Source organism: Manacus vitellinus, unplaced genomic scaffold (genome assembly GCF_001715985.3).
Source record: "Manacus vitellinus isolate BGI_N305 unplaced genomic scaffold, ASM171598v3 scaffold_166_pilon, whole genome shotgun sequence".
NCBI classification, from domain to species: Eukaryota; Metazoa; Chordata; class Aves; order Passeriformes; family Pipridae; genus Manacus; species Manacus vitellinus.
In genome coordinates this window covers 59,573-84,235 of record NW_021939170.1, presented here as the reverse complement: position 1 = coordinate 84,235, position 24,663 = coordinate 59,573, and the positions used below count along the sequence as shown (strand labels likewise).

Sequence of the window (24,663 nt, the reverse complement as noted above, 5' to 3'; positions counted from 1 at the left end):
ATAAATAACAATGCTGTCTTAAGAGAAGTTGCTATCTTTATCATCAGTTAAAAAAAAAAATAAAATTAGTCTTTGTTGCTGCCCCTTATCTAACCATTCTTTATCGATACAGCCAAGATACAGATATAGATAGATATATATTGGCCAAAACTCGTTCATGTGTTATTTAATATTAGAAAACAAGTCTTGATATACCAAGTGTGGTGTACAAAACTGTGTATAAACAGCCAAGTGTACCAGAAATATTTTACTCACATCAGTAAACTGAACATATTGACATTTTAATAAGAAAAGGACAAGATTTGTTCAAAAACTTTTATTTACTATAAAGACAAAAACACCAAAATACGTACAAATTATACTATATAAAATTGGTTCAATGGGGTAAAAACTTTTAATTAAAATATCTCGATATATTTAAAATAACAAAGGATACAACGAAGCCAAATTTCTTAACCCAGAGATTTCCGTAAAATTTGCTTGCACAGTAAGGTGCTAATAGAAGTTAGCCCTTAAGCCCTGGAAGTCTTAGGAATCAGTCACATAGCAAATATAATTTCATTGTGAAAGTGAACTTTGGTAGAAGAAACTCTATAGGACACCTGAGGTAGTAGAAACTGGAATAAACAGCAGTAGACGTTATTTACAACTTAAGTACCAAATAACATTAAGAACACAAAATATAATTACACAATACAATTTTCAGTCCAGCTTTGATCCAAAGAAAATAAGAATATTACATCACATCTGCATTTTTAAAAACACCACGATTACCAGCAAGCTGAGCGAAACACAAACTCAAACAAATGCATTTGGACACCTAAGAGGCAGTTTGAGTTTGAAATGTGGTAGGCATAGTGATCTACAAAGTAATACTGATTAGCTGAGGTTCATCAGTTTATACAGTTTACATTTCTGCCAGAAACAGTATTAATCTGACAAGTGATCTTCCAGTACATGAATTGGCAAGAGTGCATCCTTTAAAGCTTGCACATAAGACTTGGAAATAATCTTATTAGAATGAGAAATTCTAAAGTGGTCAAAAAAAAAGTCAAGTACAAAACAGAGCTACCAAACTTCACATTTCAGTATTATCTTTTTAACTCTTCAAAGTCTGCCAATCATCCAAAACAAAGGAATGTAAAATTTCCAAAAGAAATACATTCACAACTGATGACACTGCCTTTTTTTTTTTATTAGTATGAGCACTATTCATTCATGTAAACTTATCTTTAAGATGTTTTACTTCCAATTTGTATTATACATTTTTAAGGTACTATAGCTTATTTAGTTTGTCCTGAGTTTTTGAAAATAACCAATTCTATTTGAGTCCAACAATCCAACTGGCTTCTGAAGAGTTATAACATGAACAGTATTTTTTTCAAAATGGATTAAACACAATCAGTATTAGATTAAAAATGATCCCCATTTTTAAAAAAGCAAAAGAAAAAGCTGCCATTTTCCTTCAGTATTACATGCATCAGAATCTAAAAACCTGCCTTTAAAATAATTTTAAAAACTGTTTAAAAGAAAAATCCACAGCTGCTAAAAAAACCCACAATTTTTGCACTACAGGTGAAGCTTTACTTCACATTTTACTTTATCTTGCTCTTCAAGTCAAAGTTTGTTTCTCGTTAAAATAAATACCTTTCTTACAGTGATATTTTTAACGTTTTCAAATTAATTATCACTAAAGGCTACAGTAAATAGATGATGTATGGCAGAAGGAAAACAGCAGGTAAAACTTCTTATCAGTAGAGAATGTAACCTCAGTTTCTTTACACAAAGAATGAGATTTGCACATTTGGCACCTGCTCACGCTGAAGTAGATGACAAAGCCTCCCATAAAAACTTTAGTGGGTTTGGAGAGGCCTTTGACATGAAACTTCTCTACGTGATTTGCCAGAAGAAACTGCTATGTGAAAATAAAAAAGGCTCAACAACTTCTAGCATGATTCAGACTAAGTTGCTTTATACAGAACAATCTTGTTTATTAAATAACCTATACTATCAGAGCCCTCAACACATCCTTGTTGAAGGTGGCATTTTATTCCAGATATCCAGCAAATCTGGTTTTAAAACTCTTGTGTCAGGAAAACATTCCATGACACAGTTTGCATCTTTTTGTCTAAAGACTAAAATATCCCCTTTTCACAAAAATTAAAAATACAAAGAAAACAAACTTTAATTTCAAGAGAAATTACATGGCCAGTAAATGCACAGTGAACCACAAGTGCCTGCTCTTACTTTATAGGAAGGCAATATGCCTTTTTTTTAAAGTTTCCATCAATATTTGGATTTGTAACTCAGAGAACATTATGTAAAAGGACAAATACAGTGTCCTTTTAACCAGTACTGAAAACTTACTAATTGCAGAACATCTACATGATGTGAAATGGAAACAGTGATAGCTATGTTAAAATAGATCTTGAGCCTCTCAGCTGCTAATATTGCTGAAAAAGTGCTCCAAATAAAATTAAAAATTACTTACCTGCTAGATAATCTTGCAGATTTAAGGAAAAAATGCTTTTGTGTTCACATAGAGCCAGATGTTTGAAAAGGCACAGTTTACAAATCTCTGCACAAATTGTCAGATGTTGCATACTGAGCTTAGGTAAAGATTTTGATTTGTCAATCACATACTTAGGCAGGATCCCCTACTGGCCATAACTTCTTGATGTATCTATCATTAAGGCCAGAGAAAAATAAAATTTGCTGCGCTTAACTGCACTGCAAGACAGTTATTGTATGTTAAGTAGCATTTTCTTCAGTATTTCAGCCTTACACATAAGCAGCTACCATGTGGTACGGAAGACTGGGTGTTTCAGCAGCTCCCTTGATGGGGGTCTGTCCTGAGGTTGAAGTTCTAAACACCGAAGGGTCACATCTTTCAAACCTGGAGACAGATGTGTAGGGATAGATGGAGCAGTAGTTGCACTAGCAATCTGAACAAAGGAAAACAACTTTTTAGAAGTCAGCAATTAAGCCCCTTCTTCTACCCCAAAAAACCTCCGACAAGTTCATCACTTCAGCTGATGAGTTATATTTATGACATTTTCTCCATTCAGCATGTTTCCTACTGCAGTTTGAAGACTACATTACTACTTTCAGTTTAAGCTGTCCTTATGCCTGTTGCTTTTCACAGTCTGACCCTCCTTACACTTTTCTCTAAATTTTCTCCTTCCAGCAAGATTCTGCAGCGATCACGTGCTGAGCAGGCCTAGGAAAAGCTCTAATGCCACACATACAGGCATTCTTTAGTCTATTAGTTGCCTTCACTGTTAACTGGCGTAAGCCAACATGGAGACAGATTAAACTGAGAGATGTTACTTTACAATATGTTAAGCTGGGCATGCTCTCTTGCACTCTCTTTACTGTATTTCTGCTACCACCCCAAATGGCAGTATTTCTCAGACAGATGCAGATCTCCCCCAGTCAAATTAATTTTTATTTTCTCTAGATCAAATTAAGCAAGATGACTGAGAACACTAGCGTGGCACCACTAGATTCACGAAGACACAGAACCATGACAATCACATCTCTTATCACAAGTGATTTGTACTTAATTAGGACATATCTGAATACTGCTGTGCTAGTTCTCTTTAGTACAAACACTTTCTTCATTCATGATATTGAAAATCCCGATGATCACTTTGCAGCAGTATTTTATTAATTCAAACCTAAAATTCAACTAGACTTTAGAATGAAATATGCCTAACTGATTTCAGTAAGAAACATGAATGCCAAGATGGATGACTGAGAAAAGGAAGGGGCAATAATCATGTATAGCATGGCATAATGGTAAATATCTTTCAGCAAAATCTGAACTTGGAACAGTAGGTTTTTACCAAAATATTCTCCCCACTATGAAATATGAATACACACTTAAATGGTACAAAACCTCCTTTTGGTCCTGTATTTTACAGGATTGTAAGAAAACGTTAAAATCCCAATTTGCTGCCTAGAGTAAAGATCAACTCTGTTCTTGATTTTTCTTTTTTTAGCCTGTTACACTATGTATTTATATCTTAGAACTGACCTTTTTGAGCAACTTGGCCTAGTGGAAGGTGTCCCTGCACATGGCAGAAGGAAAGGCAGAACTAGAAGATCTTTAAGGTCCCTTCTAATATAAACTTTTCTACAATTCCATGTCTCGGCATATTATTGTGTTGGTATCTATTTTTAAACAAGCAAGTAGGGTTATGTTGGTACCAGTATTGTTTTGTACTAACAGATCCAGTATAAAAAAAGAGCTATTGCAACGACTGCTGATACTTGTATACTTTTCTAAAATTCATGTTGCTGTGTACAATTTGTTGTCTGTTGTAGAATAATGGCAGTAACAAAATACCCTCACCTTAAATATCAGAGCAAGATGATTGGAGTGTTTCTCTGCATTCCAAGGAGGTTTAGCACAAGCCATTTCTATAACAACACAGCCAACGCTCCACACATCACAGCTTCTACCATATTGCTGACCTCTCAGAACCTGAACGTAAAGGCAGACAAAAAATCAGATTATATGCTTCAAAGTCTCTTAACTCTTAAATAATTTAGAAGCAAAACCCAAAAAAATCATCAACCAAGCGTATACTGATTAACATTCCAGGATGAAAAAGTTATCAGTGATGTAAATGCCTTAAGATTTATACAGGTCTAGAGATCTAGTAAATAAAATGCCTCATCAAGTGGCAAAACAAAGTATCTTACAACAGCTTTTGAACAAATGGCCATTTGGGCTTTAGTAACAACACTCGTGATGGGTTTATCTTGTAGCAAACTACCTACAACAACCTTGACAGCAGTCATGATTGCTATATTGGAATCATTCCAAATCTTTAGAACCAAGGCATTTAAGACACATTTGAAGCATATACAGCAATTTTCTGTTATTTAGCCATATGAATCAGCTTAAAGAGTTCAAACAAACTTTTTGAAATAACTTCTAAAGCTAGTTTCTTACCTCCGGTGCCATAAATGCAATAGTTCCCAACAACTGTCCCTGAAATTCCCCAGCACCAGTTCCTTTTGATGCCAACCTGGCTGCAGCTCCAAAATCAGCAATTCTTAATCTATGACCTGTGCTGTCAATTAGCAAATTGGCACCTGTCAACAGCACAATAAAAATACTGCTAGTTGGCTTTCTATTAAAGGCAAAATGATGAACAGACAGTCGACGCTTTTCCTCCCTCCATTTTAAAATTATAACCAGGTTAATATTCCCCACCCCACTATCAAGGAAGTTTAAAAATCAAGAACAAGGTCTAATAATGTCACTTTTCTGTTATGCCTGAATGATACTGCACACAGCTTGAGGCCACTTGAGAGATTAACAGAAGTAATCAAACTTTCAAACTAGGGCAAACACAGGATTCTGGAACAACGCCTGGAGATGGAATAATGCAAGAAAATGGTGACCTAAAACCCTGGAGATTTTACTTGCCTGCAGCTCCTCATGAAATTTAAACTTATTTCATTATCAAGCAACTCTGAGTTGCTTTGAAGAGAATTACAGGGCAATTGAAAGCTTTACTATTTTAAGAAGAATTAGTAAAGGCAAGTATTTGCCATTGATACATTGCTACTTATACAGAGGTATCTCCACTTCATGGACAGCTATAGTAACATTAAAGGGACAAGTTGATTAAGACTGGTACTTCCCAGTGAAGTCCACATTTTTCTCAAGGTACAACTGTATTTATATTCAATTAGGATGAAGGAAGAAAACTCATCATAATATTCCTATAATTAGAAAACTCGTCTCTTTATCTTGGCTTGTTCACAGATTTTATTATCATTTCACTGTAAACATTTACATTAATTTAAGCGGCAGTCTCTAAAACTATGTGGCAACTTCATATCTTATTTTAATCAATTAAGAAAAACAAGTTTTCCAAACTGTCAGCAGGGGTAGCAAATATCCCTAAGCATGCTGTGAACATCTTGATTCATTTCAGTAACATTTTGATTAATTTCAGTAATTAAAGGTTCTTAAGAATGACCAGACAATCCCATCAGAAGCAAGAGAAGCAACAGGTCTCAGGCCAAAACAGATGTTGCTTTATGAATATTCCCTGTTAAGAGACATTCTCAATAATTCTCACCTTTAACATCTCTATGGATTATCTGATTCTCATGGAGGTAAGAAAGGCCACGTAACAGTTGTTCTGTGTAGTTAATAATTACCGATTCCTTGAAGGCTCCGTATTTACTTAACAAATGAGCAACTGAACCCCCTAAAAGATAAAACAGTACATTCTATCAACACTTGGACTTTCTATTACTAGAATGCAACACTGCCTCCTAAAATTGGAACTTGGTTTAGTATTTCTAATTTATAACTAATTTTTCCCTCCCTACCCCCTAAAAATTAAGAGTTTCATTGGCAAAAAGTAATATACTTTGTCCCTTAATTACTTTCTACATGGAATCGTACACATTAAAGACACAAATCCTCATGCTTCCTAATAATTTTATACTTCCTTAAAAGAATGTACAAATCCCTAGTGTACAAAGTACTTTTGCTGATAAAAAGGCCTGCATTTTATCCACACTTCACATTAATGTGTGAGCAGCAGAACAAGCTTTTCTTGGGGCAATAGATATGCACAGCCTCCAGTAAGCACTCCCTCTGAAGATCTTAATTTACCTTTGTTACCATACAAGCACTACTACAAAGAACTAAGCAGACAGGCAAAGAAAAGCAGTATCCTCCCCCTATTTTCCAAAAATCGGTCTCTAGATTCTCATATTTTGGATTTACATTGTGCCTCTCAAAGTATGCTAACATAACTTGGGCTGGAATGAGGTAAGCACAATTCCTGACATTTCATTATCTAAATAATATTTAAAAAAAAAAGTTAATTAAGAAGTTAAACACTCTTAATTTTTGGAAAATACTTCCTGCACTACTTCTTGTGATAACACATACTTGGGCTTGCTTGTTACCACTCTTGTATTGCTAAGTTGTTTCTCCCAATGAATGCAAGTTAAGGTGCAATGCCTTCTTTTACAAGAAATAAGGATGTATAAAACACCAAATCTAGTCTTGTTAACTGGATGGCAACAACATTCCATTCATAAAATTATTAAAACTACTTCTTTAAAAAAAGACATAGATTTTCTTGTCCCTGCTCTATACAATTATGAAAAGACTTAAAATTTTTTTACTAAATTACCAGTTAATTATTTGAGATATGATTAAGTTTTTCCCAAAGCATCCTGCTTATTAGCTATTGTTGGAAATTTACTTTAAGTTCTTAAATGCCTTTACATGTCACTTGACACAATTTTTATGATAATGCTTGGGACAAAAGCAAGTGACAGGTATTCCAAACTTTCTAGCCAAGTTATTTTTAGTAATAACTTGAAGCTACACAGGTACACTGAAAATGAAATGGTTTGAGGGACAGGCACTTCAGCTGGAAATAAATCAAAGTTTGTAACTTCTCATTTAGAGTCAGAAACTGAAGGAAAAGTAATAGAATCTTTCTTCAAGGTTTCCAACTGCTTTAACTGTATGACAGATTAGGTATGGAAAATTCCAAATCATAAAAAGATGCACCAATAAGAATATTGCTACGACCACTTCAACTGTCCTGCATGTAGACCTTCATACTAGTTACCAATAGCAATGAAAATAAAAATTCACAAACTGAAGTGATGCAAAATACAACGTGAAATATTTCAAGACTCAAATGGTATTTTCATTAGTTGCTTACCTGCCATCCATTCAATAAAGAGGTTATAGTTGCTCTTCTCACATGTAGCACCCAACATTCGAATAATGTTAGGGTGGTTCAGGTGACTCATCATCCTTATTTCCTCTCTCAGTGCTTCAACTACCTCTTCTTGCTCAGATGATGTGTTCCTGACGTACGTCACCTGTTTTGAAATATGATATTTAGACTTAACCTAACTTATCTACCAGTCCTCCTGTAATCCCCCTTCAGTACAGCAACAAGAATGGATGGTTTTCACCATCTGCAAGTGTTCTTTATCTCAAACCCCTTCAGCTGAGAACATATCTCCATGTGAGACAGTCACGGAAAATTAAGAGTGATCTTCTAGGGAAATAACAAGAATCTCTTCCAGTACAGAGTGGGAAAACATCTCTCTGCCCAAACTAGGACAAAACCCCTGCTTTCCAGATGTTGAGGAAAAGAAAGAAAGATAAGGCCTGAAATGGGATTCTGACAGTGCTATTTGTAAAATTTTACTAGTTAAATGGTAAATATTTCATAACAAGCTCTTATCCCAGAAATTCAACTGAGGGGGGAACATGACAGATCAGAACTCCTATAATGGAACTGGAGCCAACCTCAGCTCTGATCCATATTAAATATGAAATAATGGTATGCTGCAGAGAATTTCCCCCAGGCATCACCATAATCATCATCTCTCCAAGAGGAGCTTCAAGGACTATATGGACAGTCCTACTTTTTCACAAGCAAAAGAGTTTCATAAGATGAATAGCTGATATTCTTTCCCTGAGCAATTACAAAACATTTAATCAATTCTACAGGTATAAGTGCATTCTAGAATTGATAAGAAAATATTGGGACTAAAATTCCCTCTATGTTGTTACCACTGATTCAGACCTAGGGCATCATTAAGTGTGAACAATTTAGTCACATCTAAAACCTTCAAAAATCTTGAGTGAAGCATGTGCATTTGGGCCTCTTCTCAGCCACCCTTCTGTATCTATTAAATTAAATATTAAAAATACTTGCCTCCAAGTTGGCTTTAGTTAGTTAACAAAGTTGAATCAGAGGAAACAAGCATTAAACTATATTTCCTCCTTATAAACTGTAGGAAAAATATTGTTGTCAAGTAAGGGGATACTAAACAGCTATCTTGCAAATACGGCATTAATTTGGAATCAAGAGATCTGGGCTCCATTCTTAACTCAGTTACCAAGTCATCATCTTGATAAAAGTAAAAATGCATTTTGAGGAACTGTGAAAGAAAATGGGCCTATGAAAAAGGACATTTTTTGCTTTTAATTTTAAAGGGAATTGAAAAAAATTAAATATATTAGGCTAATACTATGCACATAAGGACTTCTTTCAATTATGTATTATGTGAGAACACATGACAGGGAGCAGAAGGAGCAAGGAACACAAGAGAGAGCAGAGAGCTTTTTATATTCAGTATTCCAAAAAAACACCGAAGAACAAGCACAAGAAAGTGAAGTATTTGAAGTATTTACCTGTTTTACAGCCATTAATGTCCCTGTTCCCACATCTTGAGCTTGGTAACAGGAAGAGAAAGCTCCAAGACCAATCTGCTGACCTTTAAGCCATTCTGCATCTTCTCTGTAATGGTGTTTTGCTTTGGTATGTCCAGGTAGGGTTTCTGGTGTCTGCAAATTAAATTCAAAATCAATTCTGAGTTTACTAGCATGCATCCAAAATGCAGACATTCTAAAACACTACAAAATAGCCCATCTTATATGACTGTCCTCTCCCTTACACTCCTTTGTACTGCATGTTATATGTTTCAGCTGAGATCAGAGCACCAGTGTATTCTCTAACTCCTACTTAGAGGAGGCTCTCTGCTCCTACACATATGTTATTACCTGAAGGTGAAAGGCAAGATTTAAGGACACAAGTAGAAGCATGACTTCCTTTTCTGTTCTGGTCCCACACCTAGTTAAGGTTTTAGCTTGCACCTATAGTAAACAGAACCAATATCATGTTGTTTTCTATTTAATTTATTCTTTCCGTTTTACGCTTCGTATGTTTTTACCTTATACAAAGGATCACACATGTAATACACCTTTCTCTATTCTAATTTCTTGTGCTTTTGTCTATTTGCAAATAAATAGGGGTTTTTTTCTGACTTCTAAAGTATCTTGCATCTTCTCTCAAGATAAGCTGACAACAAGATCTCTTCCCACTCTGCCTTCAGAAGCTACTTTGGTTCTGTACAATTGCCTTCAAAGTAAATCAACGTTAAGACTCTGCACAGTTCTACTCCTGCTTAAAACCTTTGTTCTCATTTCCTGGTTTCCCCAATTTTACTTCTTTGCCACTTTAAATGTTGGTACATGACATGGTGTTTCTGTTCCAAATACCTTCTCTAAATTTGTTAATAACATGGGACGATTTTGTTAGCACCCTCAACTGGCAGATGGTTTGTACTCATTCTCCTAGGAAAGGGTACTGAGTATATATTAGCATCTTATATCACTTTTGAAATATAATAGCACTGTTTTATAATTTCAGTGAACCCCAGCTGAGACTCAGGTATACTTACATCCTGCTGAATGATTATGATATCGTCACAATTTTCAACCTGTAGTTGGGGAATTATTGGCAGGGCATCTTGAGATGCTGACATTGCCATAGCAATAGCTAAAGCTTCTTCCTCTTCAGCTTCCATCTTTTCCTTGCACTTTTGATTGTGATTTACGTCATCTTTGTAAGTATCATCGTTTTCTGCCCGCTCAGGAGAAAGAACTGCAACTTCAGACTTGAATGTAACTGTGCCATCACTCGTTGGCATGGAGGCTTCCAGCAGGTCCTCGATGCTGGAACTGAGCTCTGCGTTAGCATCCAGCTGACACTTCTCATCTACTGGTGTGAACGCTGTCTCTTCACTTGGTATAACTGCACTGCTGCTGCCATTGCCATCACTCTGTGTAATGTCATTCAGGTCAAGTGTCATACTGCTTTTTAAGGTTTCTCCTTGCTTGTTCACATCACTTGGGGTGGGTCGTGATGGCTTTGGCCTGTGTACATGACTGGATGGCAATGGCCTGCCCTGCGTAAAAACTGGAGAAAGTTTCTCAGATTCTTTACTTTCAGAGCAGTTTCTCTGAAACTGGAGAGAAAGCTTCCGCTGTGTTTGAGGAGAAGGTGAAGGGATTTTGCAGGGAACAAATCCCTGAGGTCTGAGTTTAGAGACATCTGTTACAGAGCCAGCTGGTACAGATGGGCTTGAAGGAGACAGAAGCGTTGGCAATAATGACTGGGAATGACTGGAGGAGGCAGAAGAGTTCAAACACTGACTGTGGGGTTTTCCTTTTGTTTGAATGGCTGGTTTTGGTTGCTCAGTGGTTACTGATGAAACAGGAAGTCCCATTGCAAGGCCAGCCAGAGTTTCAGAAATGTCCTCTGGTCTGGCACTCAGTTTTTTATCACTTAAACCTTTCACACTTTTCCCTGATAACTGGACAGTATTGTTGGGAGTATTACTTTCTGTAGCTTCTGGAGAGTTATCTGGTACAGGCAGCTGCAAAAAGTCTTCATGCCGACATTCCCCAGAGTGCACTTCTTCCATGCCCAGCTGAATGGCTTCTGCAATTTCCATTTCATCTGCTATTGCCATCAGACGTCGACGCATCCTGACATAATGACTTGAGCTTGTCACGCTCAACATCTCTAACAGCTTCAAAAAAACATGGGGCACTCTTGCCACCATTCTTGCTGCACTCAAAAATACTCTTCGTGACAGTTTGCCAACCATTGAGTGGGAATTGTCAATTGACTGCAAGGCGAAAGTTAAGAGGGAGAGAAGTTTCTTATACCTAAAAAAAGAGAAGAGATCTTTTATACACTGGCATGCTCTAGTTAACTAGTGCCAAAAAAGTAGTTTCAAGATAATGTATTTAGCTGTCAGTTCTGAAGTAGAAAGGAGATTTATTGCTGCACCTGTGCTTTCACATTGCTTCACAGATCAGAAGTTTTAAAAAAGACAGCCATTTACTCCATAAATCAAGCACACTACACATATAAATATATGCTATTTGTTTACAGAAATTAGAACAAATACTTCTTTTATAAAATTGCTGACAACAAACAGTCACATAAGTACCTGTCTACTACAGTATCAGCCTGTAAAACATCTCCACAGACAATGTGGGGATAAAATTCACCAGGAAATTCCAAGAGAAGTCTGTCTATGAGACAAAGTCGCCCCAGCAGTGCTTGCCAGTTGCTGGATTCGGTTTGGGTTCCAAGAATACAATTTAAGACATAATCAACACCTCCAATACCAATGGATCCTATAAAAGAGTGGATAACATGAAGATTAAATAAAGATCAGAACAGTATCTTACAGAATTACACACTGTGTGCCCAAACTATCACCCTTCCAAACTGTTAGAGGAATACTGTTCTCTTTGCCATGCTGATACTTGGTAAATCCCAGTGTATTTGCTCGCAATTATAATTCAATTCTGTATGAAGAGCTATTATTACCAGATTTAAGTATTTCTCTCCCAACTGCCAGCTCGCCAGCTTGACCTTTACACATCTCCAATAGCGTTGAGACTGAAAGTTGACTTGTTCGACTGTGAGAAATTAAAACCAAAAAAAGAACTCTTTCAGCAAATGCTTTCAAGGAAAAAGATTCTACTCATTATATTTCAAAAATCACTAGCTAGGGATTGTGTGCAAAATGACTTCACATCACTTTATTCCAGTAAATTTCTGTAATTCTTTAAGCTACCAATAGTTGTGACACTTTTTACAAGGATACTTCCAAAAATGTAATGTTTATCACTAATACACAAACAGAAACCCAAATTGTACCTCATCCTTTTGCAAAAAGTGGCCAAATTCAGAAATACAACAACATAAGAACAGTTCTATTTCAATTATTACTTTAACTTTAGATAATCTCTTGCTAGACTATTACTGGGGCATCCCTAGCTGCAGTTTCAGAGGAAATGCTGCTTAGAAACTAAAACTAGAGAAACAAAACTCAAGCTGGTGGACTTCTGTATCTAGTTTACAGTATAGGAGAAGAAATGGTTGGTCTGGCAGAACAAACAGGGTAGCCTAGGACAGGAAGACTCAAGCCAAGGGCATTTACTCTAAATAGCTGTCTCCTAACATTACACTTTGAATTAAAAACCAGAAGTGTTATATTCAGGTTAACACTTCATGGCACAGATATGCAACAACTTGTGCTGAAATAGGGAAAGTAAGGACAGTTTAAAGAGGTCATGAGAACTAGACCAAAACAATATCAACTGTGATGGAGGGAATGGTTCATGACTGCACCTAATATCTTCCTTTATTTTAAGGGGGGAAAAAAAGGCCTTATGAAAGCAAAGTATTTAAAATTTTAAGTGTTGGAAAAGTACAATCAGTTGCCTTCAAAACCTACATCTTTCAAGCCAGAAGTTTGCTGGCAGCAGTTATAGAAACAAAACATGATGTAATTATAATCCCACACACTTTATTTTATCACCAACTAGTTCCACTTGAATAGCAATAAACAAAGTTTTAAGATGTTTTAATAACAACTGAAAATAAAGTTCATGAGACACCATACCTGTTGGCATCTGCACATTTAACTAATATTGTCTCTACAACTGGCTTGAGAAGTCGCTGTAATTTAGTCCTCTCTGCCAAAGTATGACAGGGAGTGTACACCAGCATGGCTCTTAAAGTTTTCTAAGAGAAAGGAAAAAAAGCAATACATATGAAATCAAATTAGCTACACAATTTTTATTTTTTAAAGAGATGCAAGTAAACCTTGAAGAGTTGTAAATTAAGTTTTACATAAACTGTGTTCAAAATATATTCAAAGGATATATAGCTTACTACATATTCACTGCTAGAACTAGTCAGGTCTTCTTTCAGACTAGAAAGACATACTGTCAGTACTTAGCACTGTAGCAACTGCTTCCTTATATCTGGCCAGTGAAGTTATGATGACTATTTTCACTGCGCCACTTTCAAATGATTGTTAAAAGTTAAGTCATCAGTGGTGCTCAACAACAATTACTGGGATGCCTGACTTCATATATCTTCTCCCTTTCCCTCGCCCTTCAAAGTGAAGTAACTAATAAATTACTAAAATACGAGTAAACAACTACTTACTAAAGCAGCAACATACACTTTGTAGACAGGGTCAGCACAGACCATGGACAGCACACTGCAGCAGGATTCCACCACCACATCTCCTGAGATACTGGCCTGAGATGACCCACTAGCTGCTCCCAGAGCTCCAGCACTTGTGTTATTTCCACTGCTGCTTCCAGAATTTCCAGTGCTTTCACCATTAGCCAGCAACAGAGCACCACTAACATCATGGGAAAGACGTCTAAGTGCCATTTCTCGTATATTCCAGTTTCGGGAAAACAAGCAGCCAACCAGCTCCATCCCAAATACCTGCCAAGGAAGAAAGCAACATTACAGGAGTCAAACAATAATTACTGCAACTTAAATACCTAAGAAGAGCAATCAAAAAGAGGAAATAAATGTTTCTAGTGAAAAATCATCAAGTCTGAAAGGAAAAATGTGTCAGAAGGTGGAGTGTCTTAAAAAACAGATTCTGTGATAGAAATGAAATACCATAAATTGTAAATCACTGGTTATCTAAAAACTGTTAAGAAAAGCAGAAGGATGACTATGTGGATGGTTTCATCAACTTTGAATTTTAATTATTCAGTATAAAGTTGGTTTTTAGACATCAATATAAACAATCCTGAAACCAAGGTCTGGCTATACCAGACAAAATAACAGCAGAAATGTAGGAAATACAAGTTCTCCCATTTTTAAGTGTGTGACCCCTGCTCAGCTGAACCCACCTCTAGACTCTAGATGTTATTTAGGTCATTTGGCACTTATTTTTACCTGAGTTGTGTTGCATAAGCCAGGTCTGTGTTTATGTGATACCTTGCACAACCAAAACCAGAGTTAAGAATACTAAATTTTACTACGTGGACCTTTGACATGAGGCATGAGATTAGGTTCAGAACTGAAGCCTCAGTTAAAACAAGACTGTAAAACCTTCTTTTCTGATGCTAGTTAAATATAACCTTCTAATAATAATCAACCATAAAGCTGATAGGATTTAGAATAAATTTTTGAACTTTGATCTGACAAATCTAGCAAAACAGTTCAAAATCAGTTTTTATACTTGAAGCTTCTTTTACAAAGTACAATTACCTGAATCCATGGCTCAGCTAAATCTTTATATGTAGAAGGTATCTGCTGGACCCCATAATGAGTAAGGTTAAAATTGCTGTCATAGGTTCTTCTCTGAGATCCAGCTGTAGATTGCTGCTGAGATTGTTGCTGAACCACACGGAGAAGAGAGGAATCCACAGGGCTTGGCAATTCATGACTACAGATCAACAACAAATAACACGGATTAACAAATTAAACATTTATTGAGGCAAATACCTCAGCATACTTAGAAACGTCAACGAAGGATCCAGAAACAGATAGTTTTTGTTATACACCAACTGAATCCTCACCTATAGAAATCATGAGATCTCCATTTAGATCTACAGAGAGGACAGATGAGTGGCTCTCTGTTTCTTCTGCATTCTTCTGCCCCTGGAACACAGCAACAGAATATGTCCTTCAGTTTTACAGTGTATAAAGCCAGAAAATGGCATTACTACTTTTAAGTTTTACTGAAGAACATTCATTGTCATCATCATCATGGCTGGGCTTCGCAAACGAAGACTTGGGAAAGGCTCTACCCACATTTGTTACACATTAGTTTCAGAATAAACACTTCTGAGCCATTTGCAACAGCCTGGGCATTTAAACGTTTTTATTTGCATGAAGAAATGCTTTAGTACTACGATTAATATTATAAATACTGAAATGAACTGAAATGCAGTTCCTTTTGTACCTCAAACACAGGAAATACTTTTTCAAATTTATTTGTTAAAGCAAACTGTAAATATTCATATACTTTAATGTATTATATAAACATACTTCATAATTCACAATATAATCCTAGCTGACAGTAGATGACTCTCATGCATGCTAATGACAACTCACAGAAGGCTGAAAGTTTGTTCCTAACCTTGTTCTAATTGGACAATCTTTTCACTCAGGTAAAGGGGGCTCAAATTCCTAGCCCTGCAATTGACTTCTTTCTCAGAGCATTTGAGAATTACAAACTTGATTTGTGAATAAGCGATGAAATAAAGCATATTAATAGTACCTGAATGATGACAAACTCTCACAGAGTTAACAGTTATCACTTAAGAGAACGTTTCTGCTTTTTAATAAAAACCAACCAACCACACCCCAAAACCACACGAAGTTATATTTCTGCATATTTAGATTCACCAGAACTTTACAGAACCAATATGATAACATACATATTGACATGCAGTGGTGGTGCAATTTGTTCCTGCAGCCTTCTTCACATACAGTTAGGCTCTCTTCATCCAGCATGCCTAACAAACAAATGGGGCACATCTGTTCTTCTTCATCCTTCGTACTAGAAAAAGAGGTTATTTGTTATTGTAAAAGTGGCATATCAAAATTCAGAACAGGCTTCAGCAGTGAAAAAGACTAGCTTGCAGTTTGAAACAGTCACTTCTAGATAACTATATTCATGAAACATTCTCCTAAACCTTGGTCTGAATAAGTAAGTAACCAGATTTTGAGAAGCACTGAGTACAGACAACACTTTGTTGAAATGAAAGGGAAAGTCACAAAACGCATGACATCTTTTCAAACTAGGTCAGATACCAATTAGATATTGAAAGGCCCAGCTTCGGCCACTTAATGTTTTTTTTCCCCTAAGGCTTCTTTAAACAAACCAACCTTCACTTTTTAATCTACCATCTGGTTTTGAAAAACTAAGAAATTTTTACACTTTGAAAGCTATCAACTTCCTTTTCCATCACACTCCTTTCAGAGTACAAGATATTCTTTAATCCATTACAGGAAACTGTAAATACTGTTTGACAAACATATGTAAAACTCAAAAAATCAACAACTACTCAAGAAGTTTCTGCCACTAACAGAAACTGATGGAATAAATTCACATGAACACTAACATACCTACACGTCACATGCAAATGTTTAAAAAAGCCTATGTTCTGTGTTTTACATGTTGTTTCTATTTTATTTTCCCCCACCTTAATATTTAAATGGACATAACCAGACATAACAGAAAAATTATTCCAAACTTAACATGCAGGGAAAAACATAGATTTTAACCTTTTGCAATATTGTTTAAATGTGCAAAACCCTTATTATTCATAGCAAATATATAAGTTATAGTTGGTGTGCAGCTAAAGGTTTGCAGGAACTCTGTATTTGTTCACCAGCAATATATTTTTAAAATAAAACTAACTTGTACATACATTATTTCTATACACCTGTATTCCCTTCTGTTTCTTTGCAAATGGTTTAGTCTATTTTTTCCTTGAAAAAATCCAAAACAGTGAAAAATTAATTTCCATAGCACATATACCTATTAATGAGAAACTTATTTTTGAAGAATTATCAGTAAACAAAAAATAAGTCCAAGTCACAGTAACTGTGACTCAAGACTGAGTGAAGTTTTATGTCAAATGAATCTGATGCTCAGTGTTCCCCGATATTTATACCATACAAAATTAGACTTGCACAAAATGGCAGCTTATCTCACTGAATCAGGATTGCAAGGAACCAATCACCAGGTGTACTGACAAACAACTGAAAAATCTTTCATCCTGTAAAAAGTGCTAACTAATGCAGTGAGGTTTGCAATCCTACAGGAAAACAAATTTGCTACACAGGGTATCTACTTTAAAGGCACTGGCTTGCCAGGTAAGTAGTTCCAGAGTAGGTTATGTATTTAACAGCTTTGTTTATGCCATTTATTTACAGTGATTCAATTTAGAAAAATAAGTAAAATATGATGTGAAATTAAGGTCACAGTCTGTATATCAGAATTTTAAACCTGTCTGAATATATTCATCTAATTATATGCTTATCAGAAAGTAACATATCGAGGTAGTCCTTCGGTTATATTTCACTTCACACAAAAAAAAGCCTCAGTTTGGGTTGCCTCCTGTGGTTTGACCTCTCCAGATAATGTTCAGTTCACCCACTAACTAATGCAACCACAAATTACTTGTTTAAATAATTAACCACTATCTTTTCAAAATCACAGAAAAGAACACGTAAAAGCACTCAAGTAGAAGTAGTACGGGGAAAAAAAAAATCAAATAATAAAACCATTTAAAATTCATAAACAAGGCATTATTTAATATCATATAAACTATCAAACTAATAGTTTAAGAGTTCTCTTAAAACAATTTAATCACCCATTTTAAAACAAGTGTTTCTAAAAACGTACACTGGCTTGTGTTTTTCTATAGATATATTTTTATATATATGATTACACAGAGTGTAGTTACTCAAAACTTTTTCAGTATATTGTCATAGGCACAGACTTTTCTCCAAAGCAAGACATGAGATAAAGAAAAATGTTCACTCTTTTGTCAACACTTGCACAAGGTGCTGTATTTGAACAAATCCACACAAATAGGCTTCCAAGTTAATATATGCTTCAGTCATGCACTTACATCTCAAAAGTTTGTTTCCCAGATTCACATAGGGTCAAAAAAATTCTTTTCACAACTCTACTTTAACACTGTCCAAACAGAAGTTACAAAACAAATATGCCCACTTGGTACCACAGTGACTAATGTATGCTTGACTCAACTGCTTGCAAAAATGCAGAGACTTAGCATGGCTTGAAATGAAAGCAGCTTTGAACAGAAAGAATGTAGGTGATTCTAAAACTACAGAATAAAGGTTTTAATTCCTTTTAAAAAAATACTAACCTGTTTTCTGAACTAGATGTAGAAGTACTAGATGATGACAATGTATGAGAATTGGACATGCGTGAGACAAACTTCTGGATGGTGTTACGAGATGGAGCTTTGATCCTTGAGCTACGCCTACTGTGATATTTCTGGAACAAACTCTCAACCTAACATCAGAAAAAGATAGCAACAGTTGTGTTTATGCTGTGAATAGCTAGTAATTAAAAGCAATATTACCAAAGCATAACTACTGCTAAAAAAAAAATCCTTATTCACCTTCACAATAATGCATTAGCAGAAGGAATTTCAGAAGTCTTACTACTAAACAGATCGCAAGAAACACTTTACAACAAAAACTTCTTTTCTTATTAGAAATTCATAACAGCTCTAAGTATACACACAATCACTTCCAAAGTCCCATGTTCTGTTTACCTTCTCACAGGTCGGTGAGACAGATCTACAAATTTGACTAGAAAATCTCAAGATTTGAATCACTCACTAAACTACCACTCTCTACTATTCATTTAGCTATGTCTTATATTTACAGGTAATTTTTTCCACTTATAGAGCTCTTGAGACTGAATTAAAAGATATAATCAAAAACATATGTTCTTATGGCTTTGAAATCCAACATTTTTCAGCATTTTTAAGATAATGTCCTAAGGTCATCATGGAGTGTATTTTAGATCTGCCATTAGATCTGCTAGAAATTGATCACCTCAAAGTTTTTCAGTGTTTTTCTCCAGAGCATTGGGTCTGAGGGTTCAAGCTGGAACACCCGCAGCATAACAAACAGCAGATGGATACAAAACGTCCCACGGCCACAGCTACAAGTCTGCAAAGAAAAGTATATGCTAAGGATCTACTGACTTGATCAGTTTTCCACATTTAAGTGCATGACAGAACACACGCTATCCACCCCCCCACAAAAAAAAGGAGTTTATGCAAAATATTTCATATATAGGCATAAATACCCTCTTACATGGCTTTATAGAAAATGAGAAAGCCCAAAATAATATTCAAAAATACAAATGAAAAAGCAGACAATTACAACACTAGTTTTCAATTTATCCCCCCCTTTTTTATATCAACTGAAGCTTCATACTAGAAGGAATTTATGCATATAATCATAAATCCACAACATGACAGCAATCAAAATTAAATAAGATGCTTCTGTTTACCCAGCCTAGATATATCCCAATACTGCATCACATTAGTACCAAGAAAGTTTATGAAAAAGGAACTCATTAGGGGTATTAATGAAATTATCACACTATTAAGGGAATTATGTCATGTGCTTGTCATTTATATAGATCCAATGAATAGAGGAAGTAAGTGGCCGAATTTCAACCAAAAATATTCAAGACAATTAATTAAGAACCACTTCTAGGAATGAAAAATAGACAGGACAACAATAATTACTTCCAAACTAAAGTCTTTTTTTTTTTAAAGAGAAACTTCAGACAAAACTGATTTACAAAACAGAAGCTGATCATTATACTGCACAAGCACAAATTACAACTTTTAGACATTGCTTTATAGAACCGTAATCATTGATCTAATTTGGCTTTGAACAGTTTTCCAAGAATAACTATGAATTAGTAAAAGCTATAAACAACATAAAAAACATCCTCTACCTGAGGCCCAATAAACACTCTATATTTATTATCAGGGCTGTCTCCTCCAATTAAGAAGGAGTTGGGTCCTATCTGCTGCAGCAGGTACAGCCTGGCTCGCATGACTTTGTTGACACGACGATTTGTCTCCTCAGGGCTGTATGGAGAGAAGCCATCTGGAGATGGGGCTCGTCGTGGTGGTGTTATCCGTCCACTCTGAAACTACACAAGTGCTTCTGTCATAAGCATCCATAGGACAAAAGTACGTTTAATTAGGTGTGGGTTATCTATTTATTTATTTCACCCCTGTCAAATGAGATGGAACAGGAGTCCCAAAAACCTGAAACTACTACAGTCTGCTCAGACTATACAACTTTAAAAGGATTACTTTTTGTCCATGCCCAAAACTCGAAAGCAGAAGAAAAACTGAAATGCTGTATCTGAAACTTGTCTGACACTACAACAGGAGTCTTTTAAATTGCTTCTGTTTTGACATCTTCATTGGTTGCCTTACCATATTACTACAGAATTATCAAGTGTAATTCAATCTGAAGATAATCAGGACTTATGACTCAATACAGGAAATTATTATGTAATGCTATAAAATCATAACATTATTAATGAGAAGTGCTATGACTAGAGTTTACAAAAGGGATTATACGTTCAATGACGACCAAAAGTTTAAGAAAACTTCAAAGAAAAGAAAAAAAGATACAGCTTTCTCCTCTTTTGCATAATAAGAGCAACTTTTAGCTGAGGATGCTTTTGTGTTTGTTTTTTTTTTTTTTTTTAATTGATCAAAAATTCAATGGCCCAAACCTTTTAAGAAAATTGCTTTCATTTAAGTTATTCACACTTCTAACATTATGAGATGCATTAATGGTTCCATGCAATATCAAATCTTCAGCTTTTATTTATATCCCCTGAATTTCATATCAGGTTGAAAGTAATAACTGATTCAGTGTCCACTAGTTAAGTAAAATATAACCTGGATTTCTAACGTTTTTAATGTGAAAGGCTAATATAAAACAAATAAAAACAAGCATGTAAAAATGGATCAAGGACTAAATAAGATAGGTTAAAAAAAAACCAAACAACAACTCAAACTTTCAGTTTCCCTTGTCCAGAGGAAAGGACCAGCACTGCAGTGCTGTAACTTGTTGTATATGTCTCTGGTTCACAGTTAAATGTATATGTCTCTAGTTCACAGTTAAATGTATATGTCTCTAGTTCACAGTTAAATGTATATGTCTCTAGTTCACAGTTAAATGTATATGTCTCTAGTTCACAGTTAAATGTATATGTCTCTAGTTCACAGTTAAATGTATATGTCTCTAGTTCACAGTTAAAATATATACTGCCACTCCTGACATTGGAAATACTTGTTTAGAACAACAGGACAACTGGGTTTCATTCTTAATCTAATTGCCCTGTGAATTTGTAGGCAAATCAACTGAAGCATAACTGTTCGATGAGCATTTTTACAAGGTAATGCATTAGATATTATTCTTTAAAATATTATACTCTTCTTTAATTAAGCCAGTTACTATTGCTGAAAACATTCTATTCCAGATCTTCTCAAATGCAGTGATAGCTATTTTAGACTTCTAGCAATGCACATGTCTAAGTCTTCCCTAATCTGTACAAAAAGATCAAAAACAGAGGATCACAAACAGCATACCAGTAATACTTTTCTGCAGGAATCTTAATCTTGTCAGCAATCCTATCCTCAGTGGAATATACCTGCCTGGTGAACTGACATGTAGGAAAAAACTGACCATATGGAGAAAAAGAAAGTACTAGCACCTCTTCATGTTAATCAAGCTAAGCAAACATACATGTTTCATGACTATATTTCTTCATTTATGTCCTAGAAATAAAAAATGAAAGCAGGACTAAATGAAGAACAAAATGCACCCTTAAGAATAGACAATAAAATTCCACACATGAGAAACATCACATCAGATATGTTTTGTGTATATCACTCAAGCAATACCCTGCTGTAACCTCTTTGTATCAGCATCTTGCTCTACAGAGGGAGGACCAACTGCCCCTACAAGCAAGAGATTGTAGAATATAGTAAAATTAAAAATTACAGCTTGCAACTTACAGGCACTGGAGATACCCTTTTTCTTCTAACACCTGGTGATTCAGATTTAACTGTCCTAGCAGATGATGAAGAGGAGCTGCTAGGAGAAGGACTACGTCTTCCTTTCTGTGTAGCTGAAGAAGCAGTGCTTTGACCTTCAGACTGAGGTTCTAGACAGAGTTTGTTCATTTCTGATCCATCTGTTTTCCCGGGAATAGGTTTCACGACCTTGTGGGAATTAAACCATGAGTTAGAATTAAAAATTGGTAATTTTACACTGAAGCAAAACAAATTAATCAAAACTAAGCCATTATATAGATATCCAAAGTTTGCATATTCCTTGGGTCCTACTCTTAATGTCTAATAGGGGTTGTCTTATTGATTTACATGCAACACAAAAGCAAGAACCTTTCTTTCTGTCCATTTGTGCCACTTATGTTAGTTGTGGCACCAACTGATTTGATTCTCCAATTACTTCTATAATTGTCATTTGAGATAGTTCAAAGGACAGCAGTTTCCCTATATGGACAGCAGAAACTAAAAGAATTTCTTTCTACAGGCACTGTATGCTTATTAAAAGCTGTAATATTGGATCCATCCACTACACACAGAACCAGCTGAGAAATACTAGGGCTACTCTTTCTACAGCACAACACTTAGTGCAAAGTAAAAATTTTAAACTTAGAGGTAAGCCAGCAAAACCAGGTGTGCTATGTCCTGTAAAAAACACACCAACATTTTCTGCCTGCCATACAAGTAAAATAGCTGTACCACATCTGGTATCTGAGCTAATCACTGCACACAGCGCTGCATGACATCGACAGACACACATGCTTAAGTAAAGGCAGTACATACACTTCCAGTACAGTGCTTTGTTGCATGAACACTTAAATTTTGACATTGAGGATCGGAGTATTTCAACACAACTTTCAGCTGTCTGTCTGTCAGACCCACATTGACACATAAGAAGAGTAAGGTCCTGGCAACTGAATTAAAAACAGTCACACTGAGCAGATTCACTTTTAGTTCTACACTTATTGATGTTTCAGAGGCTTGACTCAAAACTAGAAGGAAGCTCAAAGTAACACTTGAGATAAACAGAGCAGACTCTACTAGAAAGTTCCAGAGGTCTCTTTGATTAAGATAAAAACTGAAAGGGGCTTTCCCTGCTCAGGGTATGTGTAGGAAGAGACATCTAGAATTAGTGCCTAGTTATTATTAAAGTGAATGGGATAGAAGAGAAGTATAAAGAGCAAGGAAAGCCTTTTTTCCCCTCCTACCAATTACTGTAATGCTTCTCTGCTGGGAAGTCAGAATGCAAATATTGTATCTACGGACAAGTTAAAGTTACCAGCTACTAGTGCTTGAAAACATTTAAAATGTAAATTATAGTAACTGAGGATCTGAGCATCAAATGTTTAAAAACACCCAGAAACCTCAAGGGAAGTGGGCTGAGCAGAGAAACAATTTCAAGCCATGCATTAACACAGATGTATTTAAATTTTTTCAAGTAAAAATTGTTTGGTATTATTTGACCTTTTGAGGTATTGGTTTTTTGGTGCACTTGTAAGTATTTTCAGTGTTATTTCTCATGACAGAACCAAGAGAACCAGCTTATTTCTGTTCTAGAAAAGCTGCCCCCAAACACTTGTTTACTGCATCCGATGATCTTAGCTTTAAATTAACACTACCATCAGTTGGTACATGAGAGTCACATCAGCCAGTGCAACTACATTTGTAGGTAAGTAGTGGCTATTAATCAACCAGCGTTACGCTGAATAGAATTGTAACTATGCTTAAAAATTTTGGGGTTTGATCTATCTGCATTTCTTAAAACCGCTTCCAAGCCATTTATGCTAAATGAAGGTTAGCAGAATACTCTGCCATCCAAAGTTTAGCAGAGTTGGGACCGGGCCGAAGGAATAGCTCAGTCTGGGTTTTATTTTTGTTGCTGGTTTTATCAAGTTTCTACCTAACGAACAGGAGCTATTTTGGTTTTTGCCGTTTGAGGGCAGTGTTGCCCCAGCAGTACGCGATAGTTCCCAAAGCAGCAGCACGGCGATAACATCTTTGCCTAAAAACAAAGCTCAAACGAACGCGTACATCTCAGAAAATCACCCACAGTTTCTTATTAAACACCTCATAAACAACGGGCAGGAGGACCGTAATTAAGAGTAGGAAAAATTTTAGGAAAAAGAGGTTTTTAATAGAAAAAATTTTAAGGGATTTTTGTTTGTAATAGCTGTTACCCTTTCAGCTGTGCCACTTACCACGGGGCCTCTTCTGCTCCTTCTTTCTAGCCATTCATGCTTCCAGGCTGGCATACACGTTGCTTTGAGTTTCTCTCTGATCATGCGCTCTTCTGGGCGGTCATCTATCTTCTGCAGCCCCCTGAGGGTATCTTTATTCTCCATGTCACGACTACA

General features: G+C 35.8%; 1 protein-coding gene across 1 annotated transcript; it reads right to left on the bottom strand.

Annotated features, from left to right (window-relative positions):
- Positions 1 to 309: 309 nt before the first annotated feature.
- On the bottom strand, positions 310 to 24,658 carry MAP3K1 (mitogen-activated protein kinase kinase kinase 1; the record flags this gene model as incomplete). The annotated part of the gene is made up of 19 exons (XM_018069960.2): positions 310 to 2,945; positions 4,358 to 4,489; positions 4,964 to 5,106; positions 6,105 to 6,236; positions 7,722 to 7,884; positions 9,212 to 9,364; positions 10,261 to 11,533; positions 11,821 to 12,010; positions 12,207 to 12,298; positions 13,288 to 13,409; positions 13,839 to 14,129; positions 14,910 to 15,087; positions 15,221 to 15,302; positions 16,085 to 16,206; positions 18,551 to 18,699; positions 19,251 to 19,367; positions 20,170 to 20,370; positions 22,259 to 22,465; positions 24,508 to 24,658. Coding segments are annotated over 19 exons (4,048 nt in total), but the record flags the coding sequence as incomplete, so codon positions are not given.
- Positions 24,659 to 24,663: the final 5 nt, after the last annotated feature.